Source organism: Alosa sapidissima, chromosome 4 (genome assembly GCF_018492685.1).
Source record: "Alosa sapidissima isolate fAloSap1 chromosome 4, fAloSap1.pri, whole genome shotgun sequence".
NCBI lineage: Eukaryota > Metazoa > Chordata > Actinopteri > Clupeiformes > Clupeidae > Alosa > Alosa sapidissima.
The window spans coordinates 14328589-14351088 of NC_055960.1; the positions used below are offsets into that span (position 1 = coordinate 14328589).

The window sequence follows — 22500 nt, forward strand, 5'->3', positions numbered from 1 at the left end:
GTTAAATTAAAGTAAAATCATTCAGCCTAAATGCTATACCAATATTAGTAATAGACTAAATAAAATGTACTGAATAATTACATTAACCATAAACATCAACATAAACAAACCAATTTTGTATAATTAGTTACAAGATAAACAATTTCATAATTAAAAACAGCATGTCCATTTTCTCTATATATTTCAATCCCTCTCTCTCTCTCTCTCTCTCTCTCTCTCTCTCTAAATAATAAATACTTTATACAGTATTAGTCCTGCACATAACATACTATGTTTTAGTGGACACCAATGTCATCCTTCTCATATAATATCGGCAGCTGAATGCCAAAAAGGACAAGCAGATGTGTCCTAAGGAATCTGTGGAATGTGCTCTCTATTCTGTGGATCCTCCAGAAGGGAGAGAGGCAGGCCATCTTGGCTGCAGGCTGAGCCACGACACATAGCCAAGAGTTATTCTAGCATGGGAAAACACTCCTGGAAAGAGTAATGTGTGCAGGCGAGGGTTTGGCTGATACAAACAGACATATGAGCCACAGCCAGTGCTAGTAACCTAATAGGGGATGTGACAGCATAGCAGTCTGGGTAAAGGGGGTTAGGGAAGTGTGTGTGTGTGTGTGTATGTGTGTGTGTGTGTGTGTGTGTGTGTGAGTGAGCGTGTGTGTGTGTGTGAGTGAGCGTGTGTGTGTGTGTGTGTGTGTGTGTGTGTGTGTGCCTGTTTTTGTGTGTGTGCGTGCATGGGTCTGTGTGTGTGTGTGTGTGTGTGTGCCTGTGCCTAAGTGTGGTGTGTGTATGTGTATGTATGTGTGTGCCTGTGCCTATGTGTGTGTGTGTGTGTGTGTGTAGAGGGGGGCACCGTGGCCAAATCAGCTGTTTCCACACACCAGGCTTTCACTATTCATTCCCAGAGTTCCATGGTGAAGCTCACCCGTAGCCAGAGCTGCACCGGAGCAATGGCAAGAGCCAGATGTTAATGAATATTTATGATCTCACACAGTTGGCCCCTTGTCGGATTGAGGAATCTAATCGCGTCGGAGACACGCAAGTCAGTGAGGCAGCCAATCGGCTTTAGATTAAAAGACAAAACAAATGCTAAGGAAATAGTTTGCTCATAAATATGCATGAACAATTGAAATGGTGGGTGGCCCATGCCCCCATTTTGGAACCCCCGGTGACCCTATAAGCGGTAAACAACGCGCAAAGGGTAGGTGGATCTCTTTTTAACTGAGCACACGAAAAGGTCAGAGATTTCAAATCACAAAGCCCACCAGTCCAGTGGAAAAATGTTCACAGCATCCAGACAGCTGACTTCATTATCAGACGAGTGTGTTGGAGGAGGTCCGAAAATATAAGGTGACCTCAGCTGGACCAGATCAACAGCCATTGATTCATCTCTGCAGGGAGTCAGAGGCCTGAGTGGATATGGGAAATCCATAACTACATCTCTATTGTTTTCTATTTAAGCGGAGTCCCTCTGCGATGCGCTCAGGAGGGAATCAGAGGATTATTCACAGACCAATCCACCTCCACAATCATCATCACAATCAATGTGCCAGGAAAACAACACCTCTTTGGAAACGCATACAACATGGACAACCATGGAAACAACTACATCACAATGAGCTATAGCAGAGCTTTGTGGTTGCACTTTCCAATACTACTGCTCTGCATTCTAGTAACAATAGGACAAAACATATATTAAAATATTTTTGTGATGGAAAAAACGCTAACCAAGTAACATTTAATGGAACTCACACTCACATACAGACAAACATAGCATTTCCATCACCTTCTAAAACAAACTGGAAATAACTTCCTTATTAAAATGCAAAGCCACTGCTACCCACCTGATATTGGGTGACGATGTCAGAGAAGGCCGGGTGCTGGGTGCAGCTCTCATCCAGCTGGGCCATGCGGCGGTCATAGTCGGTGATGTAGCTGGTGAAGACAGAGAACTCGGCGCGCCGCGTCAGGATGACGTCCACCACCTGCTGACTCTCCTCCCTGTGCCGGGGAGACGCAGACTAGTCAGAGCAACAGAACCAGGAACTGGGCCCGACTCTGGGCTCTTTACCCCAACACAACACTCAAAGAAACAGAACCAGCAAGAAAAACAAACTTCTTAGTCCAAAATATGAGTGTCCAAATCGCATGTAAGCCAACACAAAGCTTTCACCTGCAAAAGGTTATTACCAAACATGACTAACCAGGTATCATTGTGTCACTGCATGAAAACATTTTTTTCATATTTTTGTATATTCTAGAGAGACAACTTGTGTATGTTTATGTTTATATGAGACAGTGATACACAGTTCAATGTAGTAGTGATTGCACTATAGATGTCTGTGTAGTGCATATGTCTTCATATTGGGGGAAATGAGAACATGTGCAATGGCTTTTCTGCCTTGGGAAATTATTTGCTGAGAGAGTAAAGTATTTACATTCTTGAACGCTAGTCTATATAGCAGCACATCTATAAAATATATGGCATCTGACGGCATCAAATGAGATGGGGTAACTGTGTACAAGCACAGTACCACACTGGTGCTAATCCTGTCAATATTAGGATGGTCTCAGTCCATTAACTGTATATCTAATTTAATTAAGGTGATAAAAAGTGCCATTGGGTGTTTCCATCTGTCAGCAGTATGTTTACATTATCCTTGTAGAACAAAAGCAATAGCTACTAAACAGCATTAAATGCAAACATACCTTAAATCTCCCTTCATGTGTTTATAGCTCAAGACTCACTTCGTGTGACAGTGTAATATAAGATGATTAAAATGTGTATTTGCATGGAACCCACTTGGATATCAAGCAGCTGTACCTGTGTCTACATGCTGTATTAACTGCATATTGTATTGCTTGATGGTGTATTGATTGTGAGTGTGTGGGTATGATGGTGACTCTCACCACTGGCGGATGCGTTTCTCCAGCTCGGCGAGGATGCTGCAGTGCAGCTGGTAGATGTCGGGGAGGGGCCCCAGCATCTCGCCCAGGGTGTCCTCATCCAGAGCCGGCTCGCCATCCTCTCCCACCGCCACCGCCGCCACGGCTTCCCTGAAGTCCTGCGGAGGAGATGATGCGGAGGAGATGATGGACAGGCAGGCAGGCAGGGGCCGCAGCTTGAGCATCACTGTGTCTCTCACCACACATACCACACCCCTCTCCTGACAAACCCGCCTTTATCCTGATTTATGCTCCCTTTTTCAACAAACATATATCTGTTTCAGATGTTGTTCCATTTTGCCTGCATTCGTAAGCTTTCAGAAAATGTGCAAAAGACAGACAGCATGAATGTAAAGTACAGACCGAAGGCTCCCTATCTGTATCTAACATTGAGCAAAAAATGAGTGTAATTTACTTTCACACGCACTGTGTCAGAGTCCAATCTTCTGTTGCACTTGTGTACCACCTTTCACTGCATCCAGTCACTGCATCAGCAACAAACCTCTCTCTCTCTTGACCTTTCCCCCGCTGCAGAGCTGCTGGCCAGCATCACTGTACCATCAGACACCTTTTGTAACCCCAACTGGCCAGTGTCCGATTTACTGCAGCATCATATACATGTTCTGACCTCTGCATCCTGCATTGTTATATTACATTACATTTGGCTTACGCTTTTTAACCCAAAGCGACTTCCAAAGAGGGAAACAATCAAGGTAGAGCACCTTGGTGCAGCGGTACTAGCCTTAGCGTCAGTGTGTCAACATTGACCTCTTTCGACCTCTCCCTTTCACAGGTGTTGCAGTCACTGAGTCATTACACACATATCCCACTGACCTACCCCACTCCAACTGTGCTGTTCATTTCTCTTTTTCTAAACCCCCACTGCGCTCCAGCAGCCAAGTCCTCATTAGGGAGTGTGTGTGTGTGTGTGTGTGTGTGTGTGTGTGTGTGTGTGTGTGTGTGTGTGTGTGTGTGTGTTGTGTGTGTGTGTGCGTGTGTGTGTGTGTGTGTTGCTGGCTCACACAGGTGAAGACAAAAGTGTTAGCTGCGTGAGACAGAGATTCTGAAAGGTGGTGTGGTCGCGCTGGTAACAAACAACAGTTACTTGCGTTAAAGGCAGAGTCTTCAGTTTTGTTTTTTTTCTGTGAGAAATTGCTGATATTTGAGCTCAACAGCCAACTACATTACACCCCTCCATTCCATGCTCCTGAGGCTCCGTGATGATTGGCTGGGATTGTATACAGCTCAGTCTAATGCACTGTTTTCAAACACTGAACAGAAAGTTAAAGGACCATGGTGTAGTAGAATGTATAGAAGTAGACTGACCTACTGTACATTTAACAATATAAACAGTGAGTCATTATGGCCAAGATAACTCTACGAGCCATTGGTTATGTTGGACATAAGAGAGTGTATAAAATAGTGAGGAGTAAAATTGTATACTTCACTACTAACACTATGGTATCCATATGATGTCCATGACTGAACACTTTATGTACACACATCCTCAGAGGAGTTAAAAATGATTTTGTTGGCTTTTTGGGGAAAAAGATCGAAGATAAAGCAGGTCAACTTTAAACATAAAAACAGTGAGTCATTATGGCCAAGATAACTCTACGAGCCATTGGTTATGTTGGACATAAGAGAGTGCATAAAATAGTGAGGAGTAAAATTGTATACTTCACTACTAACACTATGGTATCCACATGATGTCCTTGACTGAACACTTTATGTACACACATCCTCAGAGGAGTTAAAAATGATTTTGTTGGCTTTTTGGGGAAAAAGATCGAAGATAAAGCAGGTCAACTTTATGAATTAGTTTGAGGTGCAGAAATGGTCTGAGACACCTCTGTGGATAAAGATTTCTGAAAACACCATAAATAACCCAAAGCCTTGATGTGTCTGCGAGGAGAGTGTGTTTGAACCTGATCAATTTCACTTTTCGGAGCCGGCTGACATAAAAACGAATCCTGACATACACACTGCGAGATAATCCTGTGACACCCCACCTTGAGATTGTGCATTAATCAATCGCCATCGATTTCAACTGAGTTACAATTTGTCACTGCTTCTGTGAATCATCCCGGCTATTTTATGGGCCTCAGTGCATCCCCCATGGGGGGACCAGATGGTTGTCTGGTGTCTCCACTTGACTGCTGGGAAACATAACGTATAGAGGAGGATCGGTGTGAAACTGTGGCCTAGATGGCCAACACCATATCTCACCCCTATGAGGATAATCCTAATCATGCCATCGGTCAGTCTTAACATCTCAGCAAGGAAGCGAAAGCAAACAGTCCAAGCTGTGCTGGGACCCATTTACAGGCAAAGCTGAAGATAGGGATGAAGAAGGAAGTAGCTGAAGTGGGGAGCTTGATAAAATATGTATTCATTAAAAGTGTGTGTTTGTTTGTCTATGTGTTTTTTCACATTGTGCAGAAACACAACTTTGTGGCAACTTTGTGGGCTCTGTGTGCAAACAGGTGATTTCAGATTGAGATTTGTGATGATCCGCGTTTGCTGATCCTAATCCCGCTAAAAGCACTGGGTTCTGGTGAAGCTGGAAAAATCCTTTCTAAGGAAGAGAGAATAAAAACGGGTGCGATGACTGCATGAACAGCCCTGTTATTGCAAGAGTCCTGCTGGACAACAGCAAAAAGCATAACTTCACTTCCCATTTGGGGACAGGGTCTGGAAATTCTTTGTATTTTTGTTATTCCATATCAAACAATGGAACAATAGGCTGTGTGTTTTCTCCTGAACAGCTCTGTCGGTGGTCTGCTTTCCTCACTGTGCACGCAATGAGAGAGAGAGAGAGAGAGAGAGAGAGGAAAGAGATACAGAATGAGAAGCACAGAGAGAGAGACAGAGAGAGAGGGGGGATAAGAGAGAGGGAGAGAGAGTGAAAGAAGGAGGAGTGAGAGTTCAGCACAAGAATGCTGAGAAGGCAATCAATTCTGCTACAGTGTGTTTCTGCCATTATCAGATAATGGGGCTCTCCTTCCAGGGGTGTGTGCTGCTCGTACAGTATCCTGTATCTCTGAGAGCGATTACAGTACCAACTTGTGTTGCTTGGGCGTGATTAATATCAGCCGGAGAATGGCCTCCAACACAAGGCTCTTATGACACAAGCTGAGGGGAGGGGAGATCACTGATTTAATGACATCATCATAAAGCGATAATCAGGTTCTGCTCGACTGAACACGGCCTTTGATTAATGGCATCCATTTTTTTAACACACTAACTTCTAATTGAGTGAAATTCATATAAATATGTATATCGTATTAATATTATAAAAGCGACAAATTTGGCTTTTCAGTGCAAGAAAAACATGTTTTCATGCTGCAATTTGACATGCCCATGCATTCTCCTAATGACTTGTAACTGCTCACTTGCTGTCCTAATGTTATGCCACTTAGGTTCTTCATATGAGAATTTACTACAGTCTATAGGATAATAAATTCTCTCCAAGCAAGTGCCACTTTGTATAACATTAGCATTATTTAGTGTTAGAATGTGTGCAAATTCCTTTGGCCACAGCTTTTTTATATTCAAATGAGCCAATTATACCAGGGGTGTACAAACTAAGAGTCATCTGAGGCTACGCACCTTGCTCAAGGGTATTCCCGTCCTTACAAATTATGCCATAATTTCCCTTCAACTTTGCACTGCTCAAATTACCGGTATTGTGCAAATTCTGTGATTTAGGAACGAGGCGACGCATAAAGGAAATCCTTTCTGAAGGTCACTCTCTGGCACCCCCCCCCCCCCCCCCCCCCCCGTGTGTCTGTCACCCATCGGATCAGTCACTCAGTCACCCTGAGAACCCTCCCACCCCCCCCCGCCCCGGCCACCCACCCACACACACACACACACACACACACACACACACACACACACACACACACACGCCTCCCTTACGGCTCTCCACTGGATGTTTTGACACTCTGGAACAAATAGCTAATGAAAACAAATGAAAAAACAATGCAGCCCTGACATTTCTAAAGTATTAATGCTCTCTGGCAAACAGAGCCCCACAACAAACACATGCTATACACAGCCCTGTGGGGACTGGTCGTAATTGCATGCTTTTTACATATTGTCATTTCAAGGTGCCTTGTATTCGTACCATAGGTCCCACCACCCCCAGGTGATTCTTAATATTTCAAACATAACTGGGTTCAGAAAGGACATTGGTACACTCAGGATGTAAACAGAATTAGACCTTAGCTCTATGCACGTAGGATGATATATTGATCTGCAAGACAAATATCAGCCTGAGCTGCATGGAGAGGACCCATTCATCATATTATATCCTTGCACTACTACATCATCCACATGTTAGTGTATAGGGAAAGTCAGGTGGTGTTAAATAATAGCCCTGTCGGTAGCCTACAGCTGACCTTTCCCTCTGCGGCACGTCCGCATCAGGGAGCTGGCCTCCTGACATACTCCCCTGCTAGCAGATGCACTGATAGGATGGCCATTACAAAGGCATGCTGCATGTGTTCTGCGTCACACACTGACACAGACCTGCTGCTAACCGATGTTGTCACACCGAGGAAGTCCGTCTCACTGGAACAACACTGATAAACCTGTGCTTAAGCTTAAGGGTTGTATGTGTGTGTGTGTTTGTGTGTGTGTGTTTGTGTGTGTGTGTGTGTGTGTGTGTGTGTGTGTGTTTGTGTGTGTGTGAGTGTGTGTGTGTGTGTGTGTGTGTGTGTGTGTGTGTGAGAGAGAGAGATAGAGAGAGAGAGAGAGAGAGAGAGAGAGTGGGAGCCAAAGACCTCCTCATTTGAACTTGTTTTAACAGAGACCTACTTTCTGAGCATCATTTCCAGAGCATTCTGAAAGTGTCATCATGTGAGAGTGAATAACACTGGAAATGTAATGGTGAAATGCATTTTACAGACACATAACTAGTCATAAAGGCCCTATTTTGAGTCTTGGAGAGGAAAAGAAGGAGAGAATAAAAAACAACATCTCATCATCATAAACTGAGCTGAATGATGTTTGGAGCTTGGTGGTCTTACCTCCTCGATGTGTTTCAGAGCTTTTACATGTCTGTGAAGAAAACAAAACAAAAACAAACAAACAAACATTAAATTCCCTGATACGCGCCATAGACAGCAGAAGTTTTCCTAAAATATCTATGTCCTACCTATGGGGTAGCTAAAGAGTTAACAGGCAAAGAATCGATTTGGTTTTTGGATTTTTAATCCACTATGTATGAAAATACTGCTCAGTGAAGCACTTCCAAAATCCAATATCTTGTGGGCAGCGTCGATGTAATTGGCTGTCAGTTAGTGTTGCAGTGGATGCTATTGTGTGAATTAGTGCAGACAGTGATGAAGACAAGGCACGCCTGCAAGAGGCTGGGTCCTGAATATGTTAAGGCAGACACTTACTCTCTCTCGGAGTCCACCAGCTCCTTGGCCACGTAGAAGGCTCGGGATCGCCCATCAATCTGAGTGACAGAGGGAGAAGCAGCGGGAGGTGAATGAACAGACGCTGCGTTTAAAGGGGTCTCAGTTTCAGCGACGAGGCCCATGCCACATGCCGAACAGTCACGGCTACCCTGGAGAAGAGTTACTTTTTTTCCTCTTCCTCTCTCTCTCCTTCTCTTTCTTGCTCTCTCTCTCTCTCTCTCTCCCTCTCCCTATTTCAACCTCGGCTGTCAAAACAAGACTGATCATTTCATTAAAGCAGAACATCAACGTGAAAGCTTTTCGCAAATACACAGTTTAAAATTCAGATGCATTATGTATGAGCGGTCCAAGGGTTTTTCATGGGCGATAACAAAGCGCCCATTGATTTGCACGCTAATCGCTAGCCTCTGCACTAACAGGATGTATATGTTTGGTGGATTGTGGCAGTTTATTTGGATCTTTTGGACATTACTGTGTCCCCATTTCCAATTCTCAAACTTTTTGAAATGGATCAAAAATGGCATATTGGGGTTTCAGAGTTTGAGCTACTGGTGCTTTGCTGAAATGGGGATACCGTCAGGGGACCTAGAGGCATTTCTTGTTTTGCTTTCTCTTCAAGTAAAGAGGGAGATGAGGAGAAAGAACAGCATGAACAGAGGATGAGTAATAGAATGCAAAAATGGAAGTGAAAGAAGCAGAGAAAAAGTGAGAGCAAGTACAAAATAAAGGAGCATAAATCACATATCTTGTGGCTGACTGGGAATGCCAAGGCAAAGAAATCTAGTGGAATTCATCTCAGTGTTGCTTTTAAATTACCATACAGAGGGAAGAAATTAACTGCATTGGTGAGCTGTTTGAAACATGAATGACAGGTTACTTGTCCTTGGTGAAGGTCTAGAAAAGGTCTAATGTATGTTGACTCTCAACAGTCCTGACCTGTCTGTCATAGCTATGATCTCCGCATCCCTCTTCCTCCTCGGAGGTGCGGCCATGGTCTTCCTCAGCAGACAAACTGGTGGATGCGGGACAAACAGGGAAGGGCTCTGTGTAGGCACTGTACAGGAGAGAGGGACACAGACAGAGAGATATCAGTATCGGCTAAACTAGGCTCTTGACTTGGGAACCTCAAAGCAAGGCAGTACCACATAACACAAACAGATTACAAACAACACAAACACAAACAAGCTCAAAATTATATAATGCAACACAGCACAACGCAACAAAACACAACACAATGCAACACAGCCCAAGAAACACAACACAGTAGGGATGCAACAAACGATTACTGTCATTGTTGATTAATCAGACTATTATTTTCTCGATTGATTGATTAGTTTGGTCTATAAATTGTCAGGCATTATGAGAAAATGTTTTTAGTACTTCACAAAGCTCAAGATGTCATCCTAAAATGCCTTGTTTTTCTCCACATACCAAATATATTCAGATTACCATCAAAGATGATTATGCAAAGCTGAAAATATTCAAGTGTAATAACATGGAATCAGAGAATTTTGAGTTATTTGCTTTAAAAAATTACTTAAACGGATTCATTGATATACAAAATAGTTGGCGATTATTTTAATAGTTCATGTACCAATTGTTGCAGCCCTACAACACAACACAATGCAACACAACACAGCCAAGCACAACACAGCATAAACACACTGGTGTGAACTAATCTCAACTCACAGAATCACAGCTTTATCACAAAAGAGGCTATATGGTCTGGAAGAGAGAGTAGGAAAAATAAAAGTGTCAGATTTATACCCTTGTTGACTGTATGCTACTCAGCCATACAGACAACTTACAGATAGCCAATTGCGCTTTACCGTAACTGGAACTTTCCCAAAATGCCCTTGAGTGTGCCCCCCTCCCAGCTCCAAGAGTACAGTTGTAACACGCTTGGCTGGGGCCAGATTGCAGAGACATTAAGAGCGGAGATGAGAGGGTTTGCTTCCGACGTCCCATGGCGAGATGCTTCACCATCACAAACTGCCCCGCAGGGTAAAGACATAGAGCTAAGAGCACACACACACGCGCGCGCACATGCACTCACGCACGCACGCACTCACACACACACGCACACACACACACACACACGCACACACACACACACACACACACACACACACACACACACACACACACACACACACACACACACACACACACACACTCACTCACAAACTCTCCCTCTCACACTTTGGCTCTTTCACACACACTCATGTACACCCACAAACATAATACTCATAATAGTGGGTGAGGTGAGCTAAGCTTGTTTTGTCTTGAATTTCTATGAAGAATTAGTACAAACACTATGACGAAAAAAGGACACAGCTGGACTCCACAGTCAACGGGAAAATGTTATTGGTTCACAATTACTGAAAAACATAGCTTATTGAAGCAGGAGGAAGTATAAGTCAGATGGTGCTCATTTCCCTCCTGTAAAAAGGCAACTACAGAAGCAGAATGCAGCACCTTCGATGATAGGCTGTCTGCTTTCACACGTTCAATAAAACCAAGCTTCTTAGCAATATGGCCTGTAAAGCATGTACGTGACTGAGAGGTGTAAAACATGTTTAGGTGTCAAATAATTGTTGCAAAGAAAACCTGAAAAATCATGGTGTACAAAAGGCTATCACTGTGTGATAAAGCTTTACAAATGAATATATCTTTGGATTGGATTTCTGTCGACTCACTAATGAACATTCGTCTTCTGTCTGGCCAACACTGTATTTCACATCACTTGGTCAGCACAGCTGATCAGTCAGCTGATACAGGTCTATTATTGAAAGTGCTTCACAAACATTTTGCTTTTAGCCTAGAAATCTAGATGCACCCTAGCGACAGCAAATGTAATTTGCAGCCAGGGTAGTCTAGCAACTATCCGTTGGCTTGCGAGCTGGAAAAACCAAACTCTTGTCAGGCCAATCACATCGTGTATAGAGTCGGTGGACGGGCTTATCATAATGATGTCAGAGTTTCAACGGTTCCGTGTGAATTCCCTGCTACTTGAAAACAAACAAGATGGATGCTGCTGCTGGCAAACAGCGGTCTTTGAATCGGCTTTGGCCGCAACTCGAGTTAAGCTTTTTTTAAGTTGGCAAAAGTTTGATCTACCAACTAGCTCCGCTGGTGGGAAAACGCATGGGACTCATGGGTTGTAGCGCTATCCTATTGTGTGCAGAGGGAATTTGAAAGACAACTGTTTATCCCGCTCCTCGGATTGAGCACTGCCAATGGTGAGTTCCCAGACCCTACTTCTTGCTGTGGGTCTGGCTCATCAGGCTAGTTTTCTTTACCATATTTTTAAATGTTTAAAGGTGTTGGTGCTTTCACAGACATTGACCCTACTAACATGAACAATATTATACTTGTAAACTATTATACGTGTTAGTACAACATAGGATTTATGTGGAATCTCACACGATGTGGGTGACAAATATGTGTCTCTAATTCCTAGTTGTCATGGAAACGGTGCCACAGGTATATCTTTTGGGACCCCTAAACCAAGACTAAGTTGATTTTGCGGCTAATGACAACATGCCAACAGCCATTCTTGTTTTATCTTCACTTGAAAGCTGCACAAACATTCAGTGTAACTTTTATGACAATTTCTCTGAGCTTCACCTCTATAAACCTCCAGCCGAGATCCGCTCAGCATTTATGTCAAGTTTTTAAATTTGAGTGCAACAACTGTGCTGCAATAATCATATTGTAGATAATCAGAGCTCTGGGTCAGGAAAGGGGCACACAGCATACATCCATACTCTCCTGGTACCTTTGTTCCCTTTATGGCCAGTTCAGGTACTCATGATGTGGGAGTTCCTCGATACTAGAGGTGGGTGGATGCCTTAACGTGGTGATAATGTTAGGACAAAGAACAGCACAGCTAACGGACACAGAAAGAACCAAATCAATAAATATTAAATGTGTCCATAAAGAAAATGCAATGCTTTGCATCATGGGGCGATACATAAATTACTGCAATGAAAAAACATAAGTCTAATGCAGTTCTGCTATATATGTGCAATAAATGGCATTTATTATTTATCGTGTTGAGTTATTACCTCAAAAACCAGTCAACCCTCAAAGGCTAAATCAGAGGCTGCTGAAGAGATCCCCTTTTCTCCTGTAGCGATTTCCATAATGCTAAACTTCCCGCTGATCTTCTTGTAGGACACAAAAGATATGCATTTGCTGCACTAAACTCTCTCATCATACATAATTTCTCTATCAGACAGAGTTGGTAATCGGAACAATACTTCAGCGCCCTTAATATTATCATTAAGGAAAGGCCATTACAAAGGGAAATCACTGCTGCTATGACCACTGTGTCTTACATTTAAAACACCCCTGAGCCAAATGTACTGTGGAATATTATCAAGTGCAAACACAATGACTTTCTATAGCACACATATATGTTCTTGGCACCTGATGCGTTGGGGAAATTCATGTTATGAAAATCAATTGTTTTAAAATCTGAGTGCTGAAATTCATTCCCATCCTGCCAATAGCGCTATTACTGGTAATAACTACTACTGAAATTACTTCATTAACTGTCTCAATTTGACATCCTAAAAAGGAAATAAGAAATAGGATGGCATATAGAGTGAGAGAGAAAATGTTTGTTGGCTTTAGGCTAATGACATTGTCAAATGCATTTATGGTCTGTATGTTCTTGTGTGTCCGAATAGTAATTTTGATTTCTTCACCAGGATGGTAAGCCCTTACTATAAGTGTTGATTGCATGCAAAGACAATTGTTTGGGCTTATTTACCACCCACTGCACAAATACATTAATCCATACACAACACAAATATAGCTTTTTACTTTGTCTGAACAGGAACCCAAGCCTGGTGTCATTAAATCCTTTAGAAAATTAACTTGAGAGTTACAGGCGGGCAGAATCATGCAAGAGGAATTTATGCTAAAAATACATAATAAAAAGATGACGTTTTTAAATGATTTTCTCTCGATTTGAACAGATTGGAAGAAGGACATCACTAAACCTGTCTCTCTAGAGAGATCCTCTAAAAGAATCATGCAGTTGAACTTAAAATGGAAAGTTTACTATCTATGATGCATTTAAAAAAAAGTATTATGGAAATTATAAAAATAGCAAAATATGATAACTGATGACAGAGGAAACGGTGACTGATAAGATGGTGGGGCACAAACGTTAAGACAACAAAAAGCCTCACTAATCTGGGAGCGCTGAAAAACAACAACATTCTCTGGTGTGTTTGGTCTTCTTCCTAACAATGCCACACCTCGCCTTGTTGTTCGAGTCGCAGGGGAGTCTGGGAACTTCAGATCAGCCCTGTCTCCACCCGCCCCCCCGCCACAGTGACCCTGTCCCCCCTCCGCCCTTGTCCTGCATTTCCTGTAAACAGCAAGGTGGAAGCCGAGAGGCAGGCCGCTTCCTCCCCGGGGATGACCTGGCAATGACCTCAGCGTGCCTGCCATCGGGGGCCCACCCTAGGCCCTGGCCACGGCAGAGTATGTCGGGCCCACGCCCATGAAACACAGTGTACCGGAGATTAGGAGAGCGAGAGAGGGAGAGAACACCTTCCAAAACAGAGCGAACATCTTGAGCTGAGCTCCGCAAGCCACCGGCGTAGCGATCCGACTGAGTCATCAGTTTTCTCACAGGCCAGAGAAACCAGGTGCGCTAGCTAGCAGACAGACAGTCATCAAACTATTCCCTTTAGCTTCTAGCACAGATGGTGACCAGGATGGAAAGATCATAATAAAAAAACAATTCATGTCTTTCACTTCTACTTTACTGGTGAGTCACATACACTACCGGTGAAAAGTTTGGGGTCACTTAGAAATTTACATTCCACTCCATTATAGACAGAATACCAGCTGAGATCAGTTGTATTGTTTTTTAAATCAGGGCAGCAGTTTTCAGATTACATTATGTGCTTACATAATTGCAAAAGGGTTCTCGACTGTTGTAGAAAGAAATTACTGATCTTTAATGCAATATCTACATTGCCCATTATCAGCAACCATTCATCCAATGTTCCAAACGCACATTCTGTTTACTAATTTGATATCATTTTAAAAGGCTAACTGAGAAAACATTGGAGAACCCTTTTGCAATTTTGTAAGCACATAATGTAATCTGACAACTGCAGCCCTGTTTAAAAAAGGAATGCAACTGATCTTGGCTGGTATTCTGTCTATAATGGAGTGGAATGGAAGTGACCCCAAACTTTTGACCGGTAGTGTATGTGGAATTTCAATCTCTACAATGGAGGCACCTGTTCTCTCTATGCTCTAAAATCCCTTCATAGCCTACTTATACAGCACTGTGTAGGGTATTCCATTGGTACTGTGAGAGCTTTGCTAAAGCAAGGTTTTATTTCCATTTTATTGACTTGCCTTCAAAATAATTAGGCAATAAACCTTTATGCTGAGGGCTGATATCTGCTTTTTTGGAGCATCTGCACAAATGTATCATCCAGCCCAGTCCCTCAGTCACATTGCTGTTGCTACTGGGTAAATTAACCGTCTATGTGAAAAATGAATGGTTGTTGAACTGGAGAGGAACCAGAGAGTCACAAAGCCAATAGTCATCCAAGAAGCCATTAAATGCTTAGATCTCGATTTGTACTTGGACCATGAGCCAAGCTGGCACAACACATGAAGCTGTATTCATTGCAGGACCATTTATTTTATTTTCCCAATCCTGCACTTTACATGTAGCACAAAGACAAATGCAACCCTCTAATGACTGCTGTCCACACATTAATTAGTAAAAAAACTATGGATGGCCAGTAGGCCTGTTGTGGTTTTACCCCCTGATCTGGGCTTTTAAGAGTGTAATAAAAGTTGTGTCCTCTGAGGTGAAGAAAACACATACACACACACACACACACACACACACACACACACACACACACACACACACACACACACACACACACAACTAATTTTGTATATGAACAGATTTATGACACATTTTGGCTAATTGCCTTGCCTTTGCATTATTCTGCAAACTGTCCTCTCCAAACTGGGCAGAGACACACACAACAACCCAACTCCTACTTAATTGGTTAAAAAAAATGAGGGAGAAGGAGGAAGAAAAAACACACACACACACACACACACACACACACACACACACACACCCACACACACACACACACTTTAATACACAGTCAATCAATCACGGCACTGTCAGTGGCCGGCAACTGAGGACGGTGGCAATGTCAACTCTTCACTGAGAGCTTGGGGAGGGAAAAAGGACGACACCAAACAAAACAGCATCAGCAGCAACAGTAACGGCGGGAATCTCCAGGGAGAGCGCGAGTGGCAAGCACCGCAGACAGATAGGCCTTTTTAGAGCGCCAAGAACATGCAGCGCTGCGAGATTGCAGCCTCACAATGAGCCGAATCAATAATGTCACCGCGCGAGAAAAAGGGGGCCCAGGGTCCAGAGATCATTGTCTGCGTAATGGACATTCAGACGCGTGGCGCGCCACCGCCAGCCAGAGCAGGAGGCTCTTGGTTCAGAGACAGAAGCTGCATTCATTCACTAGCTTCTCTCTACAATAGTTTATCTCTGAAAACGGTGGAGAAAGAAATGGAGTCGAAAACGTGAGTGACAGAGGGAATTGTTTCCTCTTGCCTTCCTCAGTGGATTGTGCATAGCACACTTTTTTGCTATTGTAGGATGATTTGCCTCGGTTCATACAGAGGAATACAGGCTAATACTCCTGACTCTCTGAGCTATAGGAGACCTAATAAATAGGGGACCTCCGATAAGTGGCCGGTATGAACACGTATGTCGTAACTGGCGATGAAAAGAGACAACGGAGGGGGCAGGGGAAATTTCCCAGATGTGCTTCAGAAAACTCATTAAAAACATTACCAAGGGGCCACTTGAGTCGGTCAGCTGTGCTGGCTACATGGGAGGCCATTGGACAGATATATCTAATTGTGACTTGGAGGTGGTTTCACTGGGCTTAGTGGTGGTCAAAGCAGGGTCACTGTTTCCTTGTATGTTTGCAGACCCGTACATTGCTCTGTCTCTCTCTCTCCCCACTCCCCAGGGCTAAAGACTCAGGAGAACTGTCTTTAATAACATCAGTCCTAAACTTCAGACCCAAGATCCTGGCTTACATCCTAGCTCCCCTCCCTTCTAGCACTCTTTCTTTCTCTCTCTATTCTTCAATCTCCACCTACTGTTTTCTGCCTCCCTCCACTACTACACAATGGTACATTACCAGAGAGCTTGCAATAAAGAAGAAAAATGACTCTGACTTTTTAATCCAGTTTTCTGCTGTTTTCGCCCCAAACTGAACAGTGAGGTGGAGAGCAAAATTACATATACCGGGAACTACATGAAAACCAGATAATGAGTTCAGTCCTCCCACAAGCATAATCAATTCTACCCAAACTCAATGATCCTCAAAGCCACAGGCTGTGCATGGAAAACACCAACAATCCGTTGGTTAGTTTGTAGCGAGTTAGGCTGGACACATTATGTTAGAGTCTGGAGGTTATTTGACCCATCTGTTATCTGACTGTGGTCCCACAACTCCACAGAGAGATGATTCAATTGGTTTAAAAGCATGTGGTTGTATGGCTGAGAAGGTGATAAAAGATTTTATCGTTGTTTATCAGTTTCTCTGTCCAGCAGCTAACCCATTCATTCAGCACTGATTGGTGCATGACTTTGTTTAAATGTGAAAAGCTTTTCTTAATTTTAAATGTCACAAAATGTATTTAAACAAACACTATTTAAAGAAATAGCATTAGGCTATCACCAAAGAAGTTAATAACTGATCGGCCATACCTTTCAGTCTCCTGCTCAGGGGTATGTGGCTTGTTCTCGATTCCAGCAAAGCTGTTCATGTCCACATAGCCATCAGTGTCATTTGCGGGCATGGTCGTCCGGTTCCGGTCATCGAAGAACTCTGTGATGGTCACCGCACGTGTAGGTCTTCCAGTGGGTATCTGGATGTTCTCATAGTCGGAGCTCATGGCCGGGATGTTCTCATAGTCCGACATGTCTGCACTGGGGAAGGAGATGGACCGAGGCTTGGTCAGAGGCAGAGGCATGAAGGGGGGTCGCGAGCGGTCCTCGAAGGACTCCACTCTGGAGATGCGCCGATCACCAAACATCTTGGGCACGCCTTTCCTCTTCTGACCGTCCCTGTACAGCAGGAAGGTGGCGGGGAGCTCGGGCATGTGCTGCTGGGTCACCACACGGGACTGCAGCTGCGGTGAGCTGCTGGTGCTCCGACGGTCCAGCTCCAGAACCCGGCTGGGCCCATGGTGGCTGGACTCGGAGGAGGACCGTGACGAGCGCACGCTGCCGTCCCCGTGCAGCTTGCTGTCTGCTTTCCTCCGGAACTTCAACGCCAGGAAGCGCTTGAACGAGGACTTCTTCTTTTTGGGCTTGTCCGACGACTCGTGCTGGATGAGGAGAGAGGGCGAGCTTTTGGTGACCGGCCTCTTAGTGATGTACGCCAGCTCGAAGGGCGGTGGGATGTCTACCAGAGACGTCGGGGTGGACACGCCGCTGGAGGAGTGGTAGCTCCTCTGAGAGAAGCTTCCGGACGAGGCGATGACACACGGCAAAGAGAGGTTGTCGTCTTTCCTCCTCAGCCTCTCCTCCCGGGGGGAGTTGTCACCCTCCAGGTGAGCCGTGAGCGGGAGCTCTCGCCCTTCAATTGAATATGACCGCGGACTCAAGAGAAAGCGCCTGGGCTTCAGGGAAGGGATCAGGCGGTTGACCTCGGCGTGTTTGAGCGGGTCGCCATTTTGGTCTAAGGCCACAGTGTAGTACTCATGGGTCTGGTAATCGGTGCCGGTTTCCTCCGGAACAGTCTCAGGGACGTAGCCAGGCACTTTACCAGAAAGAGAGCGCGAGCGTGTTACAATGCTCTTCCTGTCCAGGGAGATGAAGTTCTCCCCTTCAGAATCCAGCCCTGCCTCCTCGTAGATGTGCTCGTCGCTGTCCGTGTCGCTGTCCTCGAAAAAAGGCACGATGTGGCAGTCCAGGTCCTCGATGTCCTCCTCGAATGCCTCAGTGGTGTGGGCGAACACCACCCTGTTGGTCAGCTCGGGCGTCCGGCCCACCTCCATTCCCACTGGCACCGTGATGTTGCAGAGTCGTACCCGAGGCTGGCAGCTGTTGCGTTGACAGTTGCTGCGCTGGCAGTTGCCGTGTTTGGCGTTGCGCTCCTTGATGCTCTTGCCTCCTTTGCTCTTCCGCTCCGTGTCGCTCTCATCGTCGTCGTCGTCGCCTATCTCGACGTAGTCCTCCGACGACACACACTCCAAATGCAGCAGGTCGTCTCCGTCCTGGCTGCCCTCTATGTCTGCATAGTCGTCAGCTCCTTCTGGGTTTCTGTCTGCGTGACTCTGGGCCTCTTCACGCTCCGCATCCAGCTGGGCTTTCTCGGCCTCCGCAACGTCGTCGGATGATACGTAGTAAGGCTCTTGATTCGAGTTGGCTGTCTCTTCCTCTCTTGTGGAGTCCGGCATCTCACTGTCACATTCGTTCTCCGTGTCCTCGAGCTCTGGATCTGCAGTCGCCCCCAGGTCTGCGGGCACCGCTTCTATGACGGAGTAAGCATCAAAAGCGTTGTCCGCGTCATCCGCCTCGTCTGAGAACCGGTAGCATCCGGAGCGGTCTTTGGTGGCACGCTCCGGTTGCCACTCGCTGTTTTCATCCAGAGGACCAATCACATCGTATGGATACTCCTCACCCATAGGGGGAGCTATGCAGTTTGTGGCTTGTGACGCCAGCCTGGCCTCCTCGCTGGCCTCGCTCTCAGGCAGCACTGAGCGTAAACATCCTCCGCGGTGATTTGGGTCGCCGTCCTGCCTGCACAGCTGGCTGTCGTGCTCCGTGATGGGTTTGCTGAGGCGGGAGGTGCCATCGGAGCCATCTGGCTCTTCCATCTCACCGTCGGGCCTCTCTGTCGGTTCGTCAGGGTTATCATCAGCATCGCCGAGGCTCTGTGGGGCCCCGCCGGCCTCCACATCACCCTGTATCTCAGAGTACGTCTCGCACAGCAGATTTTCCCCAGCGGCCTCCGCTGTGTCCTCAGCCTCACAGGTTTCATTAACGTTTCCATGATCATCCTCCACACCAGCAGCACTAGCAGCAGCAGCATCGTCTTCGCAGTCAGGAGGTGCCTCGCCATCTTCAGCTGACCTGAGAGAGAGGGTGTCAGCTGATTCGCCAGCAGCCTCCTCCCTCTCCTCCTCGGCAAAGTCCTCCGCCTCCTCATCCTCCTGCTCCTCCTCATCTACCACCTCCTTCTCCTTCTCCTGCTCCTCCTCCAGTTCACTGGAGTCACAGGCATCGTTGTGGAGTGTCAGCTCTCCCCCTGGATGGTCATTTGAGTCCGCATTGTCATCAAGCTCCTCTGAGACGTCGATAGCACGTTCTGTTTCGTCCGTTTCATTCCGTATAGCCTCTGATTCGCTCTCCTGCTCTGGCTCACTCTCGGACAGAGCCGAGTCTCCATTGACCACGACGCTCAAGCTGCTCTCTCCCTCCACATCCACGGCAAGCCGTGGCTTGGGAGCCACAGGAGGCTTAGGACCTCGTGTTGAAAGATAAGACCTTGACATGAGGCTCGAGTGCACCTTTATTGTCAGATGACTTCGAATCTTTGGTTTAGGAGCCTGCAGCTGCTTTTGATAACCTGTGAATCAAACAAATATTAGACACTGTCACTGTCGAATTTTTGTTGTCACTTTTTCATAAAAAGGTAAAGTAAAGGAGAGAAAAAATACTGTGACATAATTGTTTGTGATGAGCCAACCACTATGTTATAATCTGCTTAGACCTCACCAATCATAATTAAGTGTTTCTGATCATCTCAGAATAAGATTGTGTTTTATTTAACAGGCATTGGTCAACTGATTTTATTGGTTGATTGGAATGAATAAATTACCATGAATCAATTGACATGGCAAAAATGTTCAGGTCAACACAATTATCATAGTCTGTCTAGCAAGGCTCATATGTATTTAAAGGCACTTTGGAGAAACACACCCTCGCTTAACAAAATACACCCCTTGTCTTTTCCTGTTATTTAGTACCTGCCTTGACGCACGTCCTATTACACTCTCTGTGCACTTAGGTCTCTCTCTCTCTCACACTCTCTCTCACTCACTCACTCTCTGTCTATGTCTGTCTGTCTCTCCCTGCAAAGATATTGTTTTCCGACACAACTAATTAACTGGTCCTGCAGACTTCTCTGCAAGGACTTTACACAGGAAGTGCAGCGGGAAAGGACATTAACGGACAGCCTGGCTCCTCCATGAACCCTTTTTGGAGCAAATATTCACAACACAAATGCACTTCCTTCTTGTCATTCTTCCCATGAATCACGCGAGAGAACCCCTTTTAGAATCTCTCTCCCTATCTCTCTCTATGCTCCTCTGTCTTTTCTAAGTCTCCCTATGTTGCCATCCATACAAACTGTCACAAAATGAGATAAAGCAAAACTATCAACCTGTCTTGAAGACTAGGGCATAGACTATGCAAAGACAATTTGATGAAGAAGAAACTAGCTTAGATTTTTGGACCAGGATTCAGGATATGATCAACTAGGATCATAGAACACTTTCTTTTAGATGAAAAATCTTGCATATTAAGAAAACACTGATTGAGCCTTACCTAAGTTCATATGTTTCATCATGGTTAATAAGGTAGGAAGTATCTTAATCTATGACTACATAGGCTACATCTCTAGTTATAAGCATTAAATGGAAAAACAATTACTCCTCATTACCCCAATTCACTCCCAAATTCAGAACAGAAGCAAACATTTTATATTAAATATGTAATTTCATACAAACATATGAGAAAGTAATATTTAGAAACTGACTGGATGAAGCATATCTCTTCACAATGTAGTTTCAGAGCCAACTCTCTCTTTCTCTCACTCACACACACACAAACACGCGGGCGCAGAAACATTCATATGTAGGCTAATAGGTTACTTTGTCTTTCAGAAACAATATTCAAGATAGAAGAAGAAGAAGAATATTTGAGTACAACGAGCATCGTATTTCAACTTACTCGCAATTGATTGTCAACTACCTGTGTTCATTTTTGGTCATAATCCACCATGGCAACCAAAATATTTCCACTGTTGATATTTTGCCCAAGAAACGCCAACAGTAAATCCAAACTCTCCGTCCAGTTATTCCTCGTTCATTTTTAAATAATTTCAAAAGTGAGAAATACACCACATAAAACGTATCTCATAATCCGTATCCTTTGCACAAGCGTACTTGTGTTGTGGTGTAGCGATGTCTCAGTCCGAATGCAGGCATTGCACTGAAGATGTGAGTCTGGTGCGCGCGTGCTTGGATGTGTGGATACGCACGGCAAATCTGCGCGCTTCCTGAAGAGGTCGAGTCTTCACTCAAGCGATGGTCAATGGCCAAACCTACTAAGCAAGCATCAATTCCCCTATGAAAAAATACACCAAAACAAACATTCAGCTAATGAAATTGGACTGAAGCATGTAATATGCACTGCATTTGATAAAACCAGAACGGTACATAAGTCCACTTATTAAAAGGAACACGAAGCCATTAGCCTATGCTTTTTGAAATTGTGGATCAATTGCCTAAACGTGGGTGGCTTTGCTAACACTCTGAAAAGTACATCGGAATCGACAAACTATTCTTTTTGTGTAAATTTACTAGGCATAAGCTTCTTCTATTATACACATAGTTTGCAGGAGTAGCATTGCACATGTTTATTTTGTATTCTTTAGACACATTTACTTACTTACTTATTTTGATCTCAGTGCTACCCTAACCGATTTGCATTGCCCTGTACATCTATATTATCGCCTTTTAAAACTTTTATTTATCAAATGATGTGATTAGGCTAAACTCAATACCTGGAAGCATGAAGTTACATCTAGCCTAAGCTTTTTTAGTCATCACTCATAGACGTTTTCCAAGGTCTAGGTGATTCTAACAAACTTTCCTAAAAACTGTTTCTAAAAAAGTTTTTTTTGCAAGACACCAAAAGCATTTGCTATTGGTTTGGCTTCCTGCCCCAGCATCTGTCGGCTGCTTGGAGGAAAGCAGCTCTTTAAAAACCTCTCTTCATAACAGG

The 22500-nt window shown here is 44.5% G+C and overlaps 1 protein-coding gene across 5 annotated transcripts in view; it reads right to left on the reverse strand.

Annotated features, from left to right (window-relative positions):
- The window catches only part of fgd5a (FYVE, RhoGEF and PH domain containing 5a), a 44832-nt gene extending 22402 nt beyond the window's left edge, over positions 1–22430 (reverse strand). For 2 of the 5 annotated variants that reach the window (XM_042088632.1, XM_042088630.1), the window contains exons 1-8: positions 22169–22430; positions 21466–21840; positions 17191–20059; positions 9315–9432; positions 8358–8416; positions 7983–8013; positions 2911–3065; positions 1845–2001 (exon numbers count right to left, since the gene is read on the reverse strand). In XM_042088632.1, the coding sequence (XP_041944566.1) occupies positions 1845–2001; positions 2911–3065; positions 7983–8013; positions 8358–8416; positions 9315–9432; positions 17191–20059; positions 21466–21475 (3399 nt within the window). In that variant the 5' untranslated portion in view covers positions 21476–21840; positions 22169–22430. Of the gene's footprint in view, positions 1–1844; positions 2002–2910; positions 3066–7982; positions 8014–8357; positions 8417–9314; positions 9433–17190; positions 20060–21444; positions 21841–22168 lie in introns of those variants that run through there. The other 3 variants (XM_042088631.1, XM_042088633.1, XM_042088634.1) reach the window with 3 other exon arrangements.
- Positions 22431–22500: the final 70 nt, after the last annotated feature.